General features: G+C 43.1%; 1 protein-coding gene across 1 annotated transcript in view; it reads right to left on the bottom strand.

The window, feature by feature from the left end:
- Positions 1-20646, bottom strand: part of glg1a (golgi glycoprotein 1a) — a 41807-nt gene continuing 21161 nt past the window's right edge. The window contains exons 9-26 of the mRNA XM_041996414.1: positions 19796-19917; positions 19477-19578; positions 19155-19308; positions 16809-17033; positions 16413-16475; positions 14018-14131; positions 13792-13880; positions 9486-9603; positions 9220-9312; positions 5372-5509; positions 5115-5238; positions 4875-5017; positions 4494-4595; positions 4155-4262; positions 3940-4060; positions 3542-3648; positions 1795-1958; positions 1-298 (exon numbers count right to left, since the gene is read on the bottom strand). Of these exons, the coding sequence (XP_041852348.1) occupies positions 286-298; positions 1795-1958; positions 3542-3648; positions 3940-4060; positions 4155-4262; positions 4494-4595; positions 4875-5017; positions 5115-5238; positions 5372-5509; positions 9220-9312; positions 9486-9603; positions 13792-13880; positions 14018-14131; positions 16413-16475; positions 16809-17033; positions 19155-19308; positions 19477-19578; positions 19796-19917 (2100 nt within the window). The 3' untranslated portion in view covers positions 1-285. The remainder of the gene's footprint in view (positions 299-1794; positions 1959-3541; positions 3649-3939; positions 4061-4154; positions 4263-4493; positions 4596-4874; positions 5018-5114; positions 5239-5371; positions 5510-9219; positions 9313-9485; positions 9604-13791; positions 13881-14017; positions 14132-16412; positions 16476-16808; positions 17034-19154; positions 19309-19476; positions 19579-19795; positions 19918-20646) is intronic.

Genomic DNA, 20646 nt, shown 5'->3' with positions numbered 1-20646 from the left:
TAAAAACCTTGCAGACTTTATTATTATTAACAAACTGTCCGATTTTCATCTGTACAGAGAAACAAAAACAAAAGAAAAAAAATCTCAGACAATCGAGGGCTCCGGGGATTTTAACACAAACTTGAAAAGCAAACATTCTCGCCATCTGGACAATAAGAACGGCGAAGACGCAGTCAGCTGACACACATCTCTCTCACACTCACACACACACACACACACACACTCTGCTGGGAACTGCAGGGGAATCCAGGATGTTCTGTACAGGAGGATCCCTCAGGGGGACGGTCAATAGGCACACCTATTTAAAAAAAAACAAAAATTCTGATTTACCAGCAGGGAGGGCAGCGCTCACCACAGCAAGCTTCAACAGTTAGAAATGCAACGGTACAGCATGACTCAGTATGTTACACATGTACACGCAGGTGGCTGGAGATGGGGGTTCGTTATCCAGCAGAGACAAGCGGAATCATCTTCCATAGAAATGTTGAACCGTCAGAAAACACTACAAATGATCATGTGACAAAAAGGAGGCTGTTTTTTTCCCCTTGAAAAACCAAAACCAGACTCAGAATAGTTAAAAACTCCTCGCCTGGTTTAAGTTGATAAAAAATGAAGTTGTTCTTTATCATGTTTAACTTGGAGGAACCTGAACCTCCGCCTCCCCTCCCTCTTAGCTGCAAGTCAAACACTCTGCTGAAGAAAAGGCAACCAGAGAGAACATTCAAATCAAAGAGAAACAAAGATTGACCATTAGTAAACAAATAAATAAGGCTATGACAAAACAATATATATATGTATTCATAGATATAAAAAATGTGCAATGATTCCAGTTTAATCTTTACACAAAAATGTTCACATCTTTATAACCGTCTGAATTTTGTTTCTTTTTCCGGCATCTCGTTCACCTCTCCTGCACCAACCAACCGCTCTCTGCTGACCCCGCCTGCTTGGCGTCATGTTTCCATGACGCCATGTTTTTGGTTTTTGATGTCAAAAGGTGGGAATGGTGACAGTGGCCAACGGCGGAGTGGCAGGTGGAGGCGCTGCTGTTGGACCGTCCCAGAACCGGACTCCCCAGGTCAGCTGGGACATAAAGATCTTTAACGTGCGTGTGTGTGTGTGTGTATGGGTGGAGGGCTGGCTGGTTGGCACCGCCTGCCTGGCAGTCTCCATGGCAACAAAAACATGACATTTCAGCAAAGAAAAGCAAACCGACCCCCAGAAACTTTAGAAGAAAGACAAAGGAGAAGAAGTTGGTGGTAGAGACAGTTTGGATCAAACTCTCTCACACAAACACACGTCATCAAAATACTGGAGTCATTAAATTGTTCTATACATGGACATTTCCCCTTCCCACTTTCTACACATTTACACTGAAATCTCCACCCTCCTCCAGGAAACACTTACTGCCCCCATATTCTCAACAAAAGTAAAACAGGAGGGGGGGGAGGGGGTAATACTGCATCTACAACCCAACACCTCATATCAACACTAAGGAGATAAAGGAGGGGGCAGTGGGCGGAGAGAACTGGTCACAGCAGGTAAGTCACTGGTTACACCCACATTCACCTGTGGGATTGTGGGTAATGTCATTTCCATGAGAAAGCCCACATAGTGACGCAGAGCGATGGAGATCTGAAGTGGTTTAGATGATGTGGAGGCGGTTTCCATGGCGCTTCAGACGGAGCATCAGAGGGATTTAAAGATGGGGGAGTCTTTGCAGTGGTGGTTCTTTCTCCTGTGGCCCCATCCTGACCCCAAATCTGGGGGTGCGTGTGGAGGGAGGAAGTTTACCTGTCCTTCAGCTCCTGAGTGACCCGCCTGGTGAAGCGTCCACAGAGCATCCCCACCAGGAAGAGCAGCGCCACACCTGCACCAATCACAGTCATGATGTAGTTCTTAGATGGTGATGTCATCACCTGCATGGCCAGGTCTGAGAACCCGTCAGCAGGAGCCACCTGGAAGAGACCAATCAGGAGATCCGCTTTAGAAGAAATCTACTCTAGATGTTTATTAAGTGGTGGAATAGTGCAGCCCAACTTCAGCTTCTTTTACAGGACAGGAAACATTCGTATGAAGTCCTACAGGTCCAACCCACAGCAGGATGCATCAGGGCTACGTCCTGGCTCGTGTTTGATCCAGCAGGTAAAACTGCATGCATTGCTGGGTTTTCCCCTCCCTCTCATTTCGGACAGGTCCAATGCAAACCCAGTTGTTTGGGGAGGGGTCAATAGGCCTTCTTAATCCCCACGTTCTGGACCTGTCCTGTTCAGCAAAGTTTCGGAGAGGTTTCCCAAACTTTGTCCACAATCACTTACAGTGAAATTCCCCCAACACCTTTACTCCCTTCTGTTTGGGTCCATCGGAGAGGACAAAGAATACCTCTTTCAGTTATGCATCTCTGCTGGATTCTCCAGTTCATTCAATCACATGAGGAATGCAACATTGTGTGATATTTGGTGCCCTAGTGGGCATTTTAAGGGGACATTGTGTAACATTTTCTGTTGTTTACCAGCCAAATTTGATGTCTGAATCTTTATCAAACTACAGCAGCTGGCAAGGGACGAATCGCACCAACTACGCTTTTTCCCGGCAAGCCAGCACACAGTGAGATGCGGAGAAGAGCGGCTTACTACCCCAGCAAGTTAGAAAACAACAATGCAAGACCATGCATATTCAGCAGCAGCACAGGAGCCGTCCAAAAGGCAAAAAAGGGGATTTAAAGGCAGCGTGACCAGACAATACAACAAGGAAAAACATCGGGCGAGCATTCCCCAGGTAGAAGGAGCTCAAGAAAGAGAACGATTTTAAAAGGGATGCTGAAGTTGACAGCTTTCTCCTCGACAAGTCAACAGCACTGCCTAAGCTAGCCTAAAGCTAACTTTTTCCATTCGGTTGTGTTAGTTACCATGGCAGCATAACAGTATTTCTGCTACAATACACCAGCCTCGTTGGTACAGAAGTGTATGTTGTGAATATGGCCGCGGTGAATAAAGTTAACGTTCAGCTTCTGAAGTGAGTTTTTTGTGTGCAACATTATTAACGATCAGATCACATGCTTTCATCAGAGTTGTTGAGGCTTTCTGAGATACGGCGGCTGCTGTTGTTGCAATACGTGTTTGAGACGGTAAAACGTTCCAGTTCCAATGTTAGATGTGGTAATTCTTACACATTGTCCCTTTAAAGAGACCAATAAACCAGCTAAAGCTTAGTTGGCCCGTCCGACTGGGTCTCACGTGCTTGCTCCTTATATTTTATAGTTGGGATTTGTGGTGTGATTTTGTGCTGTTCACACCTCAGGGGAAGATGCTCTATTGTTCAGCGGCAGTGTGGTAGAGAGCACAGGAAGCAGGAGTCCTTTTTATGGCATACCCCTTCATATTCATGTTGGTACTATCACTGCGTATATCTGCAGTCAAAGTTAGAAACAGAAATCAGATTCCCTAAACAAACCATAGGATTGGTGTGACAACAGCTATAAAGGACTCCCCCACAGGTCAAAGCAAAGCTGCAACACCCCCCGTCCAGCCATCTCATGTACCTTCGCAGCATAGCTCCACATTTCGATTCGATCCTGAAGTCTCTTCTTACACTCTGGCTGCAGACGGACACGTTTGTCCTGCAGAGCCTCCATCAGACACGACATCTCTGCAGAACAGCAGCACACACACCACTTTATTCACTTCATTATAGAAATACACAGAAATACATAAAAATATTGATATTTTTTTTATCTTGACATTGAAAATACAGTATTATCCTCATCATTTTTCAACATTATCAATTTTTATCATTAGCATCCCAATTTTTATTACTGTATAATAAATTTTTATGATCATTATTAATAATAACAATGACAGTGATAATACATTTATTAATAACAATAATAATACTGGTTTAATCCTGAGTGACATGGGTTTTGTATGTTCAGGGACTCACGTCGGCCTTTTCCTGGTGGGATGGCAGCACAGTGGTGTTTGATGTCCAGAGCACAGGCTGTGTGGAGGACGGGGTCAACAAAGATGTCTGCTTTACTCTCCTTCAGCATATTCAGCACCTCCTGCAGGAAGGAGGATGATCAGATGTTGGAGAAAGAAAAGTCTGGAAAAAAACAGAACAAGTATCTTGGAGTGATCAGCGAAGGCATCTTTTACCTTCTTACATCCTTCTTGTTTGATCTTCAGCAGGTTGACTTTCAGACACTCCTCCACCTGTCCCGTCTGCTCCTGGGCTGCTGCTTCCTCCGGACAAAGGCTGGAAATCTACAAACACATGATCATTAACGAACAGGCGAGCTGTCAGGGGACTGAGAAGCTTCCTGTCTGCAGAACTGAGTGGAGTCCCCCCCGCTGGCCAAATGCCCCCACTGCAGTGAACACCGGCTGACCTGATGTCTGCAGTCCAAAGTTAAGAGTAGTAAACATCTGTGTAATTTAATTCTGTTTCAAACAACATGTTAACATCAGAGAAAGTGAAATAACAAAGCTGTGAACCTCTTGTGTGCAGTGGATCTGCAGCTGAGGGTCCAGCCTGTAGTCCAGAGCAGACTCCTGCAGGATGACCCGGATCTGATCCTCACAGTCAGGAGACAAACGCTAAAACACAAACACATTTCTCAGTCTTCTCAGGCATCGTCTTAAACATTTATACACACTGATCAGACAGCTTTAAACCATGGACAGTTTTCTGCAGGTAAGTTGGTTGATGTACAGCTAGACTCCAGAAACCACCCAGACGACATCTGTGGAAAGCAAGGCTCCTTCTCTGTGCAGTGCGTGCTGCCGTCTCTGGTTATCGGTGGATTATTGAGGGTTTTTAGTACTGATTAACTGATCTTAGTGAAGGGAAGTTGATGTAGACTCTCTGGTTCTGACCTGGTCTGCGTATTTGAGTTTGAGGCAGGAGATGACCTGACCCTCCAGCTCGGTGTCAGCTGTGGCCTTGTTCAGTACAGGCTGACAGAACTTTGGGATGTCGGCTTTACAGGCCTTCCTCAGAACCGGGTTCAACCTGTAGTCTGAACACACAAACATGCTTTTAAATTTCCAGCTCTGCAGTATGAGCTGGGACGTGGGAAACTGAGTGGATCAGGGCTAGAGTCTGAGCTGGATTACCTGTGTTCTGGGTGATTTGTCTCTTGGTGATCATCTGTTTGCATTTAGGATCCATAAGCTCACTGTTCTTATTCTGTTTCAGACACTGAAGAACGTTCTTCCCCTCTGACTCCGTACAGAACCGCTAAACACAGAAACATGTCCTTTATGAAATCCCCCATGTCTCATTTCATATCATATCTGGTGCAGAGAGAAAAACATGAAACAGTATTGTTGAAGATTTCAGGAGGTATTTCTTTCCTACGATGTGGTCTCACCCTGATCATGTGCTTGCAGACTCTCATCAGCTGATAGTCCAGTTCAGGATCAGCCATCTCCACCTCCTGCAGCTTAAAGATTCTTTGGTGGCAACGCTGAGTCAGCTGGCGCTTGTTCTCTTTCAGACACTCGATAACCTGCAGAAAGAGGATGATGTGTTACTGGATCAGTTGCCTCAGTCCAGGTCCAGATTTGACCTGTCAGTGTAACTGGATGCAGTCTTGTGTCTCAGTATATATGCATCCAGTTACAGACAGCACAGCACTGGGAGAAGGTTTCAGTGCAGCATCTAACTTCCTCTGTGGGAGATCCAGCTGAATTTTCTGCATAGATCTTGTCTACATGAATCAGATGATGCTGAAGTTCACTTTATTCATTTTTCCCTCGAGAGGACAATTTGGTCTGCAGCAGGCATGTACAACCAGTCACATTTTAAAAGTATAAGACATAAAAAACAAAGTTAATTAAAACAGATGTGCAAAGTGTTCAGTCCAATCATCTAAAAAACAAAGTACATATTAAAAAACAAATAACCAGTAAATAGAGGTGCAAAGTATCTGCAGGACAGTGCAGTCACCTCTTCATCTCCGTAGCGTTTAGAGCCAGGATGGAGATGCACGAGGAAAACTTGTATCTGTTTTATGTAGCTAAAGGACTTTGACAACGTTATTAGTCCCACCAGGGGAGATTAGTTAGAGCAGCACAACGTACAACCATACAGTATAGTATGAAGCACAAAAGAAGAAGAGCTCGGTAATCAATAAATATATATATAAAATATTTTAAAAATATTTAAAAATTAAGAAAAAAAAACAAACAAAAAAAAAAAACCAGACAGAGAGCAGAAGGAAGAAGCTTCTAGTTAAAAACTTTTGCAGTTTTTCTGGGATTTCACCTGGAATAATATCCCTTCTATTTAACTGTTTTTACTAAAACCTCCATCTGAGTCTAGCTGACTGTTTATATGCAGCAGTTTGTCGTGCTTTTAATGCATTTTTTACATTTTGTTGCTTTGAGTGCAGGACTGTGGTCAACGTTGCTGTGTTTAACCCTTAAAAGTAATTTTATTTAGTTATTTTTGGTCTGCCTGTTTTTTGTTGTTTTTTTTTTTTTTTTGTTAAATGTAAAGATATATGTAGAAGCTCAACACTTTAAATCCTGGTCAACATTTAGACATTATTTTTCCAGGAGATCCTCAGCTGTCAGGTTATGAGGCTAAAATGATGTCAAATGAATGTATGAATAGATATAGCAGCATAAAGGCCGACCAAAACAACAAAACAGAATTTATTACTAACAGAACTTTGTAGAAATAACACACAGATCAACAGTGACCAAACCTTTTCTCATCCATCATCTATCTTTCCAGTCCGGGCTTTCAGGATAAAAAATATTGGCATTGAAACACACAACAGAAACCATTTATGTATTTACACTTTTTGCTCCAGCTGTTTGCTGCCATTTACAGTTATTTATGCTACTAATAACAAAAACCACTGAGCCGACACCTTATCGTGGTAGAGGAGTTTGTGCGTCCTGATGATCCTAGCGGCTATGTTGTCGGGGGCTTCATACCCCTTGGTACGGTCACCCATGGCAAACAGGTGTCTAGGGGAGAGACCAGATGAAGTGCGGCTCAAAAAACCCCAATGATGACGACAAAGCAAGGACCAGGGTTTCCCTTGCCCAGATGTGGGTCACCGGGGCCCCCCTCTGAAGCCAGGCCTGGAGGTGGGGCACGGAGGCGAGCGCTTGGTGGCCGGGCCTTTGCCCATGGGGCCCGGTCGGGCTCAGCCCGAAAGGGTGACATGGGCCTCTCCTCCCGTGGGCTCACCACCTGCAGGAGGAGCCATAGGGGTCGGGTGCAGTGTGAGCTATGCAGTGGCCGAACACGAGGACCCTGGCGGTCTGATCCTCGGCTGCAAAAGCTAGCTCTAGGGACGTGGAATGTCACCCCTCTGGCGGGGAAGGAGCCTGAGCTGGTGTGCGAGGTTGAGCAGTTCTGGCTAGATATAGTTGGACTCACCTCGACGCACGGCTTGGGCTCTGGAACCACTGTCCTTGAGAGGGGCTGGACCCTCTTCCATTCTGGAGTAGCTCCCGGTGAGAGGCGCCAAGCAGGTGTGGGCATGGTCATTGTCCCCCGACTTGGCGCCTGTACGTTGCTGTTTACCCTGGTGGTCGAAAGGGTAGCCTCCCTCCGCCATCGGGTGGGGGAATGGGTCCTGACTGTTTGTGCTTATGCACCAAGCAGCAGTTCAAAGTACCCACCCTTTTTGGAGTCTTTGGAGGGGGTGTTGGAGAGCACTCCTTCCGGGGGCTCCCTCGTTCTGCTGGGGGACTTCAATGCTCATGTGGGCAATGACAGCGAGACCTGGAGGGGCGTGATTGGGAGGAACGGCCCCCCTGATCTGAATCAGAGTGGTGTTTTGTTGCTGGACTTCTGTGCTCGTCATGGACTGTCCATAACGAACACCTTGTTCAGGCATAAGAGTGTCCACATGTGCACTTGGCACCAGGACACTCTAGGCCGCAGTTCAATGATCGACTTTGTAGTCGTGTCGTCGGACTTGCGGCCGCATGTTCTGGACACTCAGGTGAAGAAAAGAGCAGGGCTGTCAACTGATCACCACCTGGTGGTGAATTGGCTCAGATGGTGGGGGAGGATGCCGGTCAGGCCTGGCAGACCCAAGCGTGTTGTGAGGGTCTGCTGGGAACATCTGGCAGAGTCCCCTGTCAGAAAGAGTTTCAACTCACATCTCTGGCAGAGCTTCAACCATGTCCTGGGTGAGGCGGGGGACATTGAGTCCGAGTGGGCTGTGTTCCATGCCTTTATTGTTGAGGCTGCCAGCCGCAGCTGTGGCTGTAAGGTCGTTGGTGCCTGTCGTGACGGTAACTCCTGAACTCCTTGGTGGATACCAGCAGTAGGGGATGCAGTCAAGCTGAAGAAGGAGTCCTATCGGGCCTATTTGGCCTGTGGGACTCCAGAGGCAGCTGATGGGTATCGGAGGGCTAAGCGGAGCGCAGCTTCGGCGGTCGCTGAGGCAAAAACTCAGGTATGGGAGGAGTTTGGAGAGGCCATGGAGAATGACTTCCAGACGGCTTCGAGGAGATTCCTGCCCCAAGTGGAGGTGTTCAAGTATCTTGGGGTCTTGCTCACAAGATGGACAGGCGGATCGGTGTGGCATCTGCAGTGATGCGGACTCTGCATCAGTTTGTCGTGGTAAAGGAGCTGGGCCAAAAGGCAAAGCTCTTGATTTACCGGTCAATCTACGTTCCTACCCTCACCTATGGCCATCAGCTGTGGGTAGAGGCCAAAAGAACGAGATTGCGAATACAAGTGGCTGAACTGAGTTTCCCCCGCAGTGGCTGGGCTCTCCCTTAGAGACAGGGTGAGAAGCTTGGTCATCCATGAGAGGCTCAGAGTAGAGTTACTGCTTCTCCACATCAACAGGAGCCAGATGAGGTGGCTTAGGGATCTGGTTTGGACGCGTCCTTGGTGAGGTGTTAAGGTTTTTCCCATAAGAAGGAGAAGGTGGATGGATGGAAGTACGGACGGACGGATGGAGTTACACCCCTGAGAAACCATTCCTGAGAAATTGTTGATATAAGTTACAGAGCTCGGGACACCGGACATCTAGCAGAGTTTCATGCTTCATGAATAAAATGGGATTGGATGAGTTATTTGAACCCAAACAACATTCTCTGGGTGAGTTAGCTCGGCTTTGAAAGCTTGGACCTTTGATCAACATATATATTTTCACATATTTGCTCCACATTGTCCTGTTTTCTTCTTACTGAGTGAAGTTTTCCTGTTTGTGAAGTGAGGGGGGTGAAAGCTGCTGACCTGAGCGTTTCCAAAGGCCACGTTCTGACACAGCCTGTTGATATCCTGCTTGCAGGAGTCGTACAGCTCTGGTTCCAGACGGATGTCCTCAGACTGCACATAAACACAACACAGGAATCAAATACCAATTAACTCATTAAACTCATTATAAATATTATTCTATTTTTTTTTTAATAAACACGGTGATTGCTGTCAGATATGCAGTTTTTCTGAAGCTTCATGTGTGGATGATCACTGACTCTGGGCTGTATATCCCATGAACGTACCATCTCCACCTCCTCCACTCGCAGCTGTTTACGACATTTGACGGACACTCTCTGCTCCTTGGCGTCCTGCAGAGTGTCGTTCCTCACTGTGGTGCTGAGGCAAATGACAACGTCCACCCTGGAAGACACAAGTTCAAACAGCCAATCACAACACAGCGGGCGGAGCTCCAGTAAGTTTTTCACAGATAAGTTTTTTTTTTCTTTTAAACTTGGTGGTCCTGGAGGTTCACCTCTGATTTAGTTTGAAATAAAGGCTGAAACTGTAGGCTTTCTGCTCTTTAGATCCAAGGAAAAAAGTCCATATTTGTTAAACATCTTCACTACATCAGATTATATTTTAAAGATAGAAAGCAGTCTTGACTAAAACAGTGCTTCTCAACCAAAATTTAGAAGCTGAATATTTTTCATTCTTGTAGCTCTGTGTGTTCAAGTATTTAAATACCGAGTTTACAGTTAAAGACGATCTCAATCTGTACAAGCTCCAGCTGCTCTGTTAGCACATTAACATGGTGGAACTTTATTTCTCCAGCGTTGTACCACGTGTGCCCAAGTTTTTCTGGTTGGAAAAAGAGGTACACAACGCTGCACCATCAGTGCCCGATTTATTCAAATGAACTGAAGCATGTTTTAAAAAATATTCTAAAATCGTTGATGTTTTTCCAGCATGATGAGTGATAATACTCCATGACTACATTCATATCAAACCTTTTCTAATCACTAAAATGACTTTTTATGGAAAACTGTGTTAACATAAAGACGTCTTTTGTTGTTTTCCCTTGAAACTTTTCCAGATCAACAAATGTTGGTGAATATCGTCTCTACCAATGTCTGGAACAAAAGCTACACTATGAGCAAGAGCCCACAGAAGACTCCAGGACTTTTGATGGTGTGGAGGAGGATTTTGGAGACTTGTGATGACCTGATTCAGTAAAAGTTCTGTTAAAAAAACTGTTGCTGTTGTTAAAAACCAGACTGTTGCTTCAAACAGGTTGATTCTGTTGTGAAAATTTGTTTTTTTTCAGCTTCGTGTGCTGTCTAAAGTGAAGTCATTCCTCGGCAGAAGTGAACTGGAGAAGGCCATCCATGCCTGTTAGCTCCAGACGTGATCACTGCAATGCTTTGTATGTCGGTATTAATCAAACTTGCATTTACTGTTAGCAGTTTGTACAAAACTCTGCCACTCGCCTTCTAACCCAGTTCGATCCAGGATACCGTTAAACTGCTGCTGTTCATTTTTAAAGCACTGAATGACTTTGCACCACTTTATCTGTCAGAAATCCACCAGCCAAGCAGAACTTCAGCTGGTTAACATCTGTAAGATCCAGGTGATCAATCCAGGTGCAAGCAATGGGAGGGTCGGTCTTTCTCAGAGGCGGGTCCAACACTCTGGAATATTCCTCCCCAAGAGTTACGTTCCCTTACTTACCTGCATCTATTCAAAGCGAAACTCAAAACCTATTTATTTAAATACTTACTCTGTTTGAATTGTTTTTGTTTTTTTTATTTAAAGCACTTGGGTCAACCTGAGCATTGTTGGAAATAAACTGACTGCTGGACACCCCGACATTCCAGATTTAAAGATGACTGCGCCCAGTACCGCTTGTCTTTGTTAAAATTCTTTATAAAAAAGTTGTGTCCATTAGGTTTCTAGTGTAAATAGCTAATTATGTTGTTACTCATTGTCACTAAAACTAGCCGCTGTTCTCATGGTGCACATTTTTACAATGGGTTTGTAAGTTTCTACTTTTTATACAACATTTGTGGATGCTCACAGATTGGCTGTTTTGGAGGTGTCCAGTTTTTCCAGGCTGGTGCAGCTGGAACCCCAACTACCCGGTAATGACGTCACCAAATCTCCTCCACTCGGATTAATCAGATTAAAAGTTTTAATCATTTGACAGCCCAAATTTATAAATATTGAAATATTTATTACATAGTTATTAAATTTTACATGTACACTTCCCTTTCTCCCATACCCCAATTTGAGAAACCGTGTCTAAAGATATCTTAAGACTTGTAGTGACTGCCTATTTATCTTCAAAATGAAAGGGAAAACATTTAACCTTGAATTTCCCCTCACCACCCCATTGCTGCTAGACCCTAGACTTCAGGCTGTTGCATACTCTGCAGGAAGCAAGAAAAGAGTGAAGCAGAAAGTTGTCATTTCCGCATTTCTGCTGATACAAGGTTGAACTGATACTTTTCATTAACAGCAGATCGAGGTGATGAGAAAGTATGAAAATGAATACAACACGCGTGGTATATACAGACATCGCCGCGTGCACGACCCCCGTCCTGCCATGAACAAAGTTTCTCATTAAGTATGAAATCACCAGGTCAATTCTTCATTACACATAGGGCCGACACAGACGATTATTCTGATCATTGACCATTATTTTGGCGATTATTCAACAAACTGGATCATTTGGAAATTGTAGCTCATAGTTGGCTTGGTAACAAAACTGGCCGTTGTAAAGGAAAGCATTTTTTCAACACAGTAAGGTAGCGTTATAAAACAAAGCATTAGCGTTATCACATTTCCTATTCAAACTTGGCACCATTGTTATAACGTTACAGCCAACACACAACATGTGTGCTAAGGGTAATGAAATCACTATCACTACTGTTAATGTTACAGCTATCAATACAAGTAAGTAGCTCACTGTTGACATTAATGTTAGCAGCTAACCAGCTAATTAGCTTACAAACTGAATGAGCTTAGAAAGTGAATCGGCCACAACGTGCTTCCTCTTAATATGCTCATACATCGCCGTCATACTGCCACAGAAGGAAGTTTCACCTTCCAGATTTTGTATTGCAAATCCTTCTCTTGAATTTTTTAAAAACTCCCTAACTTTTGACATCCCATGATTCTATTTTTTTGTGCATAACTTTTCTGGTGACATCACGGCTGACAAAAAGGCAGACAAGACAGCCAAAGGTAGAGCAGGAGTTTTGAGAGGAAAAAAAGCTTAAAAAAATAAAACGACATCAACTATTAAATTAGTTGCGAACTATTTTGATAGTTGACGTAATCCATGGCTAATCGATTAATCTTGGCAGCCCTAATTGCACATAAAAACACATACCCTTCGTGTAGTATGAAAAGACAAAAACCAACTTTTTTCTTGTTCTTCCGGTCTTGAGAACAAGGACAAAGTTCTTGCTTCTCGTGGAGTATGTAACAAGCTTTCCTCACAAACAAGATAAGGTGGTACCAGTGAGGAAAACCGCTGCTAGACCCCTTATCAGCACAAATGGCTCACATCTGAATCTGGGTCTCGTCCTCTACACATCCCCCATCATCCAGGTGGAAGGAGGTAGTGGTGGACAACAGGAAGCAGGCAAGAAGCTCCATCCTTCAGCTTCAAATACCTCATCATTGATAGGGATCTACAGTGCGACTGAAAATTTGTAGGGCACGACTGATTTTATTTCTTGGTTGCACAGGTGGGTCTAACATTTCTCAGGACTTTAACCTCCCTGAATGAGCTCTTATTAAGCTCAGGGAAGAATGACAGTGATGAAGAGCCAGTTAAAGTCAGAGAAGAGGTGGATTTTCTCCTCTGACTGGCTCTGATCAGCAGCTGTACACATATGCCAACACAGGTGAGGATCACAGAATTTGTTCATATATGGGTGTGATCTGTTATCTCCACCAGTTTAAAAAATTTTCATTGTTCCTGAATCAAATGAAGAAAATCAGGATGATGTTGAACGAATCGTTTTCCTCCAGGACAGGGGTCTCCAACTCTGGTCCTCATGAGCTACTGTCCTGCAGGTTTTAGATGTCTCCTACTACAAGCCTGTTAATGACCCACTGATTTGAGTCAGGTGTGTTGCATCAGGGTAGAATCCAAAACCTGACGAGGACCGGAGTTGGAGATCCCTGCTCCAGGAGTTCAAGCAGAGAATGAGACCAACAGAAACACTAAAGATGTCCAAGAAATGGACCGAGAGGTTAATGTAATCATTTTAGAATAGGTAAGTATAAAAAAATGTTATATTAAATAAGTCTAAAGACAAAACCCATACAAGTACATCCTGCTGAGAATCGTTCAAGAACACATGACCAAAAACAGGACGGGGACAAAGAAAACTGCTGGATGTAAACAGCTGCTGGCAGCTAACGTTATAATTCAGTCAGCAGTGGAAACCTCAGCAGGAGCTGCAGGAAATGCCCCAAAACACCAGAAAACCACACCAAAGAACAGACAGCTGGCCTTGGAGCAGAGAGCACGGAGCTGGACTACACAGAAACAACCACAAACACCAGCTACTTTATCCTGCTTTAGTTTTTTCTTACTTCTTCTTGATGTTGGGACACAGTTTGAGGACGTCCTCCTTGCAGGCCGTCTTAAACTTGTAGGAGAAGCGGAAATCTTTGATCTGAATCTGTGGACAATGAGAAAGGCTGGACGTTGGTCATCAGCTGATTCAGCAGACATGTAAACATGAGACTGAGGAGAACAGACAAACTTTAGCTGTATCGTCCTGCTGAGGTGAAACAAAATGAAAACATGATTGCTCACCAACTGGAAGTGTGTGACTCCCACTGCACATTTCTCATTCATCTCCTTCTGGTGTTTGTTCTGGACCAAACACTCCATCAGATCACCGGTGTCGATCTGATTGTCTGCCACCTCCTGACAGATGAGACACAGAAGAAGTCCTTCTCAGTTATTGTGCTTTCTGAAGATGCAGCCCCCATGAAATCTAGATTCCTACCCAGGGGCTTTGCTAGACACAGGGCTCCACAGGGGCCAGGCAGAGAATTTATAACAGAAATCAGATTATAATATAAATTCAAATTAGAAAATTATTTAAATGAAATATCAGGTTATATTGTTTATTTACAACGGTCTGGGTGAATACTCGATTCTGATTGGCTGGAGGGTGTTCATTAAAAAGTGATAATGGACACCTATGAAAGAAGTTCCAATCAAACAGCCTTATTGCTGTAAATTATTGCGCAGACTAAACGGTAGTTGGTAACCGTGGCAACAGAAACCCAGACGTCGGGCTGCAGACGAGCCAGATCAGAGCAGCCTGCAGGCTTATTTAATGATGTAGGAAACGATCTGTGGACTTTGACTGAAACAAAACGTTGCATCATCCTCTGGACACACACGACCTGTAAGAGCTGCACCCGCCCTCTGAAATGTTTGTGTCACGTAACGTAACTGCGGCCGATGAGCTGCGGGTTCTGTGTTTGAGCCGGTTACCTTGGCAACGCGTCACAATGAAATAGTCCACTCAGCCGCTTCTTGTGAAAAACTTTTGATTTTACAGGTAAAAAAACAACATTAACGGATTAATAAATTATTTAATATTTTTTTCTTTGTTAATGGACGATGGTATAGGCGGGATAATGCCCTTCGAGGTGGCCATTATCATAACTTAATGCACTTCGTGGAGGCAACCGTCCTCCGCGTCGTCCATTAATTTACATCAGGCATCATCCCTTACATATTGGTTATATTATACAGTCAAATATTGTCATCTTGATTTGGAGGCTCACTTTGAAAAACCAGCACAATAAAAGTAAATAAATAAAATAAAAAATATGACTATTAATGATTGTTGGAAATGGTGTTAGTAAATACCCACTGAGCCATGATTTATACTGTACCTGCTGTCTGAGTGAACGTAGCATGCAGGATGGACACGTTCTGATGGATGCCACTACCTGATAACTTTATTTCTAGTTGATACACTAAGTAATTGTTATTATATCATCATTATCAGGGTAGCTGTAGCGCAGAAGAAAGAGCAGTCATCTGCCATCTAGAAAGTCAGTGGATCAATTCCCAGCTTCCCCTGACTAGATGCCAAAGTGTCCTTGGGCAAGACACTGAACCCCAGGTTGCCGCCCGATGTGCCTATCGGGGTGTGAAAGCTTGTGATAGGGAAAGCACTAAGTATGTGTGTGTGTGTGTGTGAATTGGTGAAAGTGACATGTAGTGTAAAAGCGCTCTGACTGGTCAACATGACTAGAAAAGTGCTGTATAATTACAGTCCATTTACCATTTTCATTGTTATAAAACAGTCGATTTTTCAAACTGACAGTTGAATATAAATCACTAAACATGACTCCAACGCACCATCAGGTCATATAATAATCCAGCCGTCTTATTCATTATTCCTTTGATCATTTGATGTTAACATTATGGTTTTGAGGTCTGTTTCATTCGGTTTTCCAGAAAAAGAGATGATGGTGACATCTTCATGATCCTGAGATTACAGGGATTCCACAGATACTAAATATGTTCTGACTGATCACCGGAGAAAGATTTCTGTCACAACTTTAATGGATTTCTGATGTTAATAAATCTTTATTGTCTAATAAATGCCAACATGCTGCTGATATCACTTCAGACTGTGTGTGAGTTCAGTTTCTCTTCCATAAGAAATCAGGAAGCAGCTGCTTTCCCTTTCTTCGTTTTCTCTCCCTTTCCTTTATGTTCTGTTCTTCTTTGGTAGCCGGATTTCCCTTCCTTGGGGAAAGACAGAGCGTTTTCCTTCCTCCTGTCCAGTCATGCTTTCGGAGGCTAACAGCAGGATCCGTATCTCAGTTCAAACGCCCACTGCAGGTGTGGACTAAACCATTTTGCACATTTCAAAGTGAAGATCAGGGCCTCAGAACATCCATCATTACTGTAAATTCAGAGCTAACTGGAGCTTGTATTTTCATTAAACAGCTTTATATTAGATATTAGTCTAAATTTTCTGTTCCTATTACTTTTCTATCACTGTCCCTCACTGCTGGATGGTTCATTCCTGAGACTACACCCGGGCACGTGACCTGGTTGAAGAGGTCCTACCTGTAACAATATATACTCACAGCAGCTTCTGAGTGGTTTGATGTTTTTATTTGTTTTCTTTCTGTAATTTTCAGCCTGAAACAGAGTTAAACGGTGTACTTACGTGGCAGTAGCCTTGAATCACGGGTTCACAAGCTCGCATCAGCAGCGCCTCAATCTGAATATCCTGAGAAGCAACACAAGAGTCACCAAGTTTAAAGAAAATATCCAGTGGAAGTGACAAAACCACAGAGTGGCTGTGGTCCAAAACCTTGTGTCAGGACAACCGAAGGAAGATTTAAAACATTTAAAACTCGTTCTCACACTACAATTAACTTCAACTTTGTTTCAGGTCACAAGTAAAAGGTCAGAAGTGTCTTCACACTCGTTTAAATCTTTCCGCCATTACATCAAGTTTGTCATTTGGAGACTTAATTTCACTGAATTTTTTCAGATATAAAAAGATAAAAATCTAAATCAACAGCTAGCCAAACAGTCTGTAACTGTCCCTATGATTCACCTCTGACTCCAGCTCCGTCAGGTTCCCCACCACGTCTCTGCAGTCAGACACCAGGTCCTCCAGATGGTCCTGCAGACACTCCAGCTCCTGGCCAGCCTCAGTTTTCTCGCTGCACCACTTCCCCAGGTCGGTCATGCAGCGTCTCTGCAGCTCTGGGTCCAGCTTCACGTCCAGCGCCCTCTGGTGGAGGATCCTCTGTACCTCCACTTTACAGTCCCGAGAGAGCTGTCAGGGTTGGAGGTTTGGAAATCAACTTTTTGAGATAAAAGAATTCACAGGTAGAACAGGCAAAGATGATTTTATCTGACCATAAAAACCTGGAATAAAACTGGTTTAAATTTACAGCGGACTGATCTTTGTTGAAGATGTTCACCTGACCACATCTACCTGGTATTTTATTCTCAGGCTCATACATCTTTTTCTTCAGTAAAGTGAAACTTTGAGCTGCTCAGCTAGAGAAAACATGACGGTCGCAGTTGTTCACAACGAGACAAATGCTTCACAGCGATGAGTCAACCTTCGTTTATCCTTAAAACTCCAAGCCATCTTTTACTATTTTAGTGGCACTGAAACAAACACACAACAGAAACTATTTCCACATTTCTCTTTTCCTTCTGCTGTTTGTTGCTATCTACAGTTATTTATGCTACTCTTCACCTGCAACCCTCACAAAACCAACTCAGCTTGTTTCTGGTTTCTCGTTCCTCGCCTTTAGTCCAGCCTTAGAGCGCCACTGTTTTTGTTCTTTTAAGAAAAGACCGAACTTTCTGTTCGCTTGTTGATCTTCGGCTGCTCCTGATTGGACAATGCCATCAGTTGAAGCCATTTGATTGGTCAAAAGTTTGACAGGAAGTGGCTTCATTATAATTTCTTGGCCATGATAGAGGTCTCTTAGCAACGTAGATATAGTGATTTTTAAATATTTTCATGATGTGATAAATATTGGTGCTGTTGTGAATCAGTCATGTTTTTATGGGGGACGCTGACAGAATTTTAAGCGATAAAATGACTTAATTGCTGACTGTTAAATTTCACCATTTTAAACATTTGTTTGTGTTAAAAGACCAATATGTCGAACATGTGGCAGTTCACCACAAAGAGGGATGATGCTGCAAAAAAAGCTTTTCTTTTTATCTTGGAATTGTTTTTCCTGAATAAAAATGGCTGAAAACTGAAATACATTTCTCACTTTTGATCACAATTAAAATGATTTGTATAAAGTGGCACTTTAACTGACAGAAATTAGATGTTTTGATCAAAAATCTTAATTTCTTGCACCGGAATTATCAAGACAACCACATTTTCCTTCATTTCAGCTTCATGTTGATTTTTCACATCACAGTTCAGCAATTAAAATGACAAACCAACATGCAGCAGCTACACATGAATTACCAGCAATCACTGCTCTTACATCCAGCCAGTCATCACAGGCAGAGATCATCATCATCATCATCATCTGTTCAGTAACAGTTCATACTCACAGTCAGAGCAGGTTTCTGCTTCAGATGCCCGCTGCCAGCTACGGGAATATTCTCTGGTCATTTACAGAGCTCAGTAGTTTCACTTCTTCTTAACATTTATTCTTATTATCATATGTGACCTAAATGTACATTTACCGTTAGCGTTCGGACACTGGACATAGTGGAAAAGAAAGGATGAAGATAAAATAAGTGTAAACTACGGCTCCATAAATGGCCACTTCACGCGCCTGTTCTCACACTTTAATACACCGAATTATGTCTCACCACCACGGGGAAGAACTCATTTAGAAAAGAGGGTCAGTTGATTAGCTGAGTGAAAACTGTCTGAGTCTGTGGATAAATGTGCACATATTCAACATAAAATTATTTTTTTAAAAACAAAAACAATTTAACTAAATAATAAATAAAAAATAAATTCTTTCATTTAAAAAAGGAGGATTAGTAGATTTCCTGAGTGAAATCATCATGAAACATATAATAAAGAAAAAAAACAACTGTTGATGAATTTATCTGTAACTAATGACAAATACCTAAACAATAAAAAAAACAAATAAATAATAAATTACCTAATTAATTAAAAAGTTGATCAGTGTATTACTTGAATGAATTTGTCTGGGGCTGTGGATAAATCAACATAAAATAAAAAATATATATATTAAAAAAAACAAACAAAAAGAAATTTGAATCTATTTTATCTGTAAGTGACAAAAACAACTAAATAATAAATAGATAATGAACTGAGAAATGTTAAAAAAAACAGGATGAGTGGAAAAGTGTAGTTTGTCTGAGGCTGTGGATAAATGTGCACATTGTCAAAAATGAAAAGAAACAACCAAACGGGAACCGAAGCGACTGCATGGCTCACCCTGCGTCCCTGCTCCACGGAGCGATAAGCATGGCGGTACAGGCATGAGAAGACGGCGCCGGGCGGCATCATCTCACTGGTCTCGTTCCAGCCGTGAGTGTGGCAGATTCGGGCTGCATCACCCTGACACTTCTTATAGAGGATGGGGTCCAACCTGGAGGGTGACACGTGGGGAAGTTCACTGACAATCAGAAACATCATGGCTGGGCTCTTTGAAATCATCAACTATGACGTAGTAAATTTTTGACCCATCAGGTCAGTCGATGGTCGTCAGTGATACTGTCGACTGTTTTTTTTTCCACCCCAGATGACCTCGGCTTACTTCCAGTCTCTGGCAATGAAATACTGCAGCTCCAGCAGTCTGTGCTCACAGTCCTCCACCATCTTCTCGGTGTACAGATGCTCCATCAGACATGACAGGATCCTGGACAAACACAGTATGAGCTCATTTCTGCTAGCCATGCAGGCAAAAACCCTCAACTTTTACACTAATTTTCTTTTTCCTCAGAGATTTGCAGTCTAAAGAATAAACCCTCTGAATAAAATGTAGACACAGGTCATGCTGGGACCAGTCTACAGCCTGCTGGAAGTGTACCAGCATCATGACCGTCCGCCTGGTGAACAGCATGATGGGAACTCACATGGGATCTCCACTGCGGATGTGTTTGCACGCGGTCTGGATGACGGATTCACAGGCCTCATTAAGTGCACGGTCTATCCGATAGTCTGCTCCGGGATCAGCTTCCTGGATCAGTGCCTGAAGCTGAGGAAAGAAAAAGATCTTACAACCGAAGGAGAGATTCTACATAAACACATGATAAACTCAAAGCTGCTACTGGTGCTGGAAATGTGAGAAATCTAAGATAACTGAGGCTGGTAGTTAGAGGCCATGAAGAGGCGTCTGAATGGATCAGATCCAGCAAAATGAAATGATCAACTAAAGTCTGGAGAAACTCTGGCTGGCTGGTGAACAACGTTTCTGTTTGAAGTGACAAACACTGAATGTTATTTATCTGTTTACTGTTCCATCTCTAAAATGTCCTGATAAGCCTCCACCTTCAGTTGTCAGACCCGTCTGTGGAACCAGATCCCAGTTTGGCTTCAGGGAGCAGACACTCTCTCTACCTTTTAGATCAGTCTTTAAACTTTTCTTTCTGTTAATCTCACAGTAGGTCTGGCTTGGTGTAGGGTTAATTTCGTTAACGAAAACTAAACGAAAATATTTTCTCACATTTTTCACCGGACGAAAACTAGACCAGACGAGACTAAAAGCCCCATTAATAAACAACAACTGGGACAAAATCAGAATGCATGTTCGTGGACTAATAAAGACGAGATGAAAATGTAGTTCCCTAAACAAAAACTGGGCTAAAATCTATGGACATTTTAGTTCAGGAACAAAGACGAGATGAAAATTATATTATTATAAGATACGATTTTGTCAAATCCTGTAACTTCCTCGGCTCTTTTGTGACACACACACACACACACA

Source organism: Melanotaenia boesemani, chromosome 10, assembly GCF_017639745.1.
Source record: "Melanotaenia boesemani isolate fMelBoe1 chromosome 10, fMelBoe1.pri, whole genome shotgun sequence".
Classification (NCBI taxonomy): Eukaryota; Metazoa; Chordata; class Actinopteri; order Atheriniformes; family Melanotaeniidae; genus Melanotaenia; species Melanotaenia boesemani.
The sequence above is the reverse complement of the archived record's forward strand: the minus strand, read 5'-3'. Positions and strand labels throughout refer to the sequence as shown.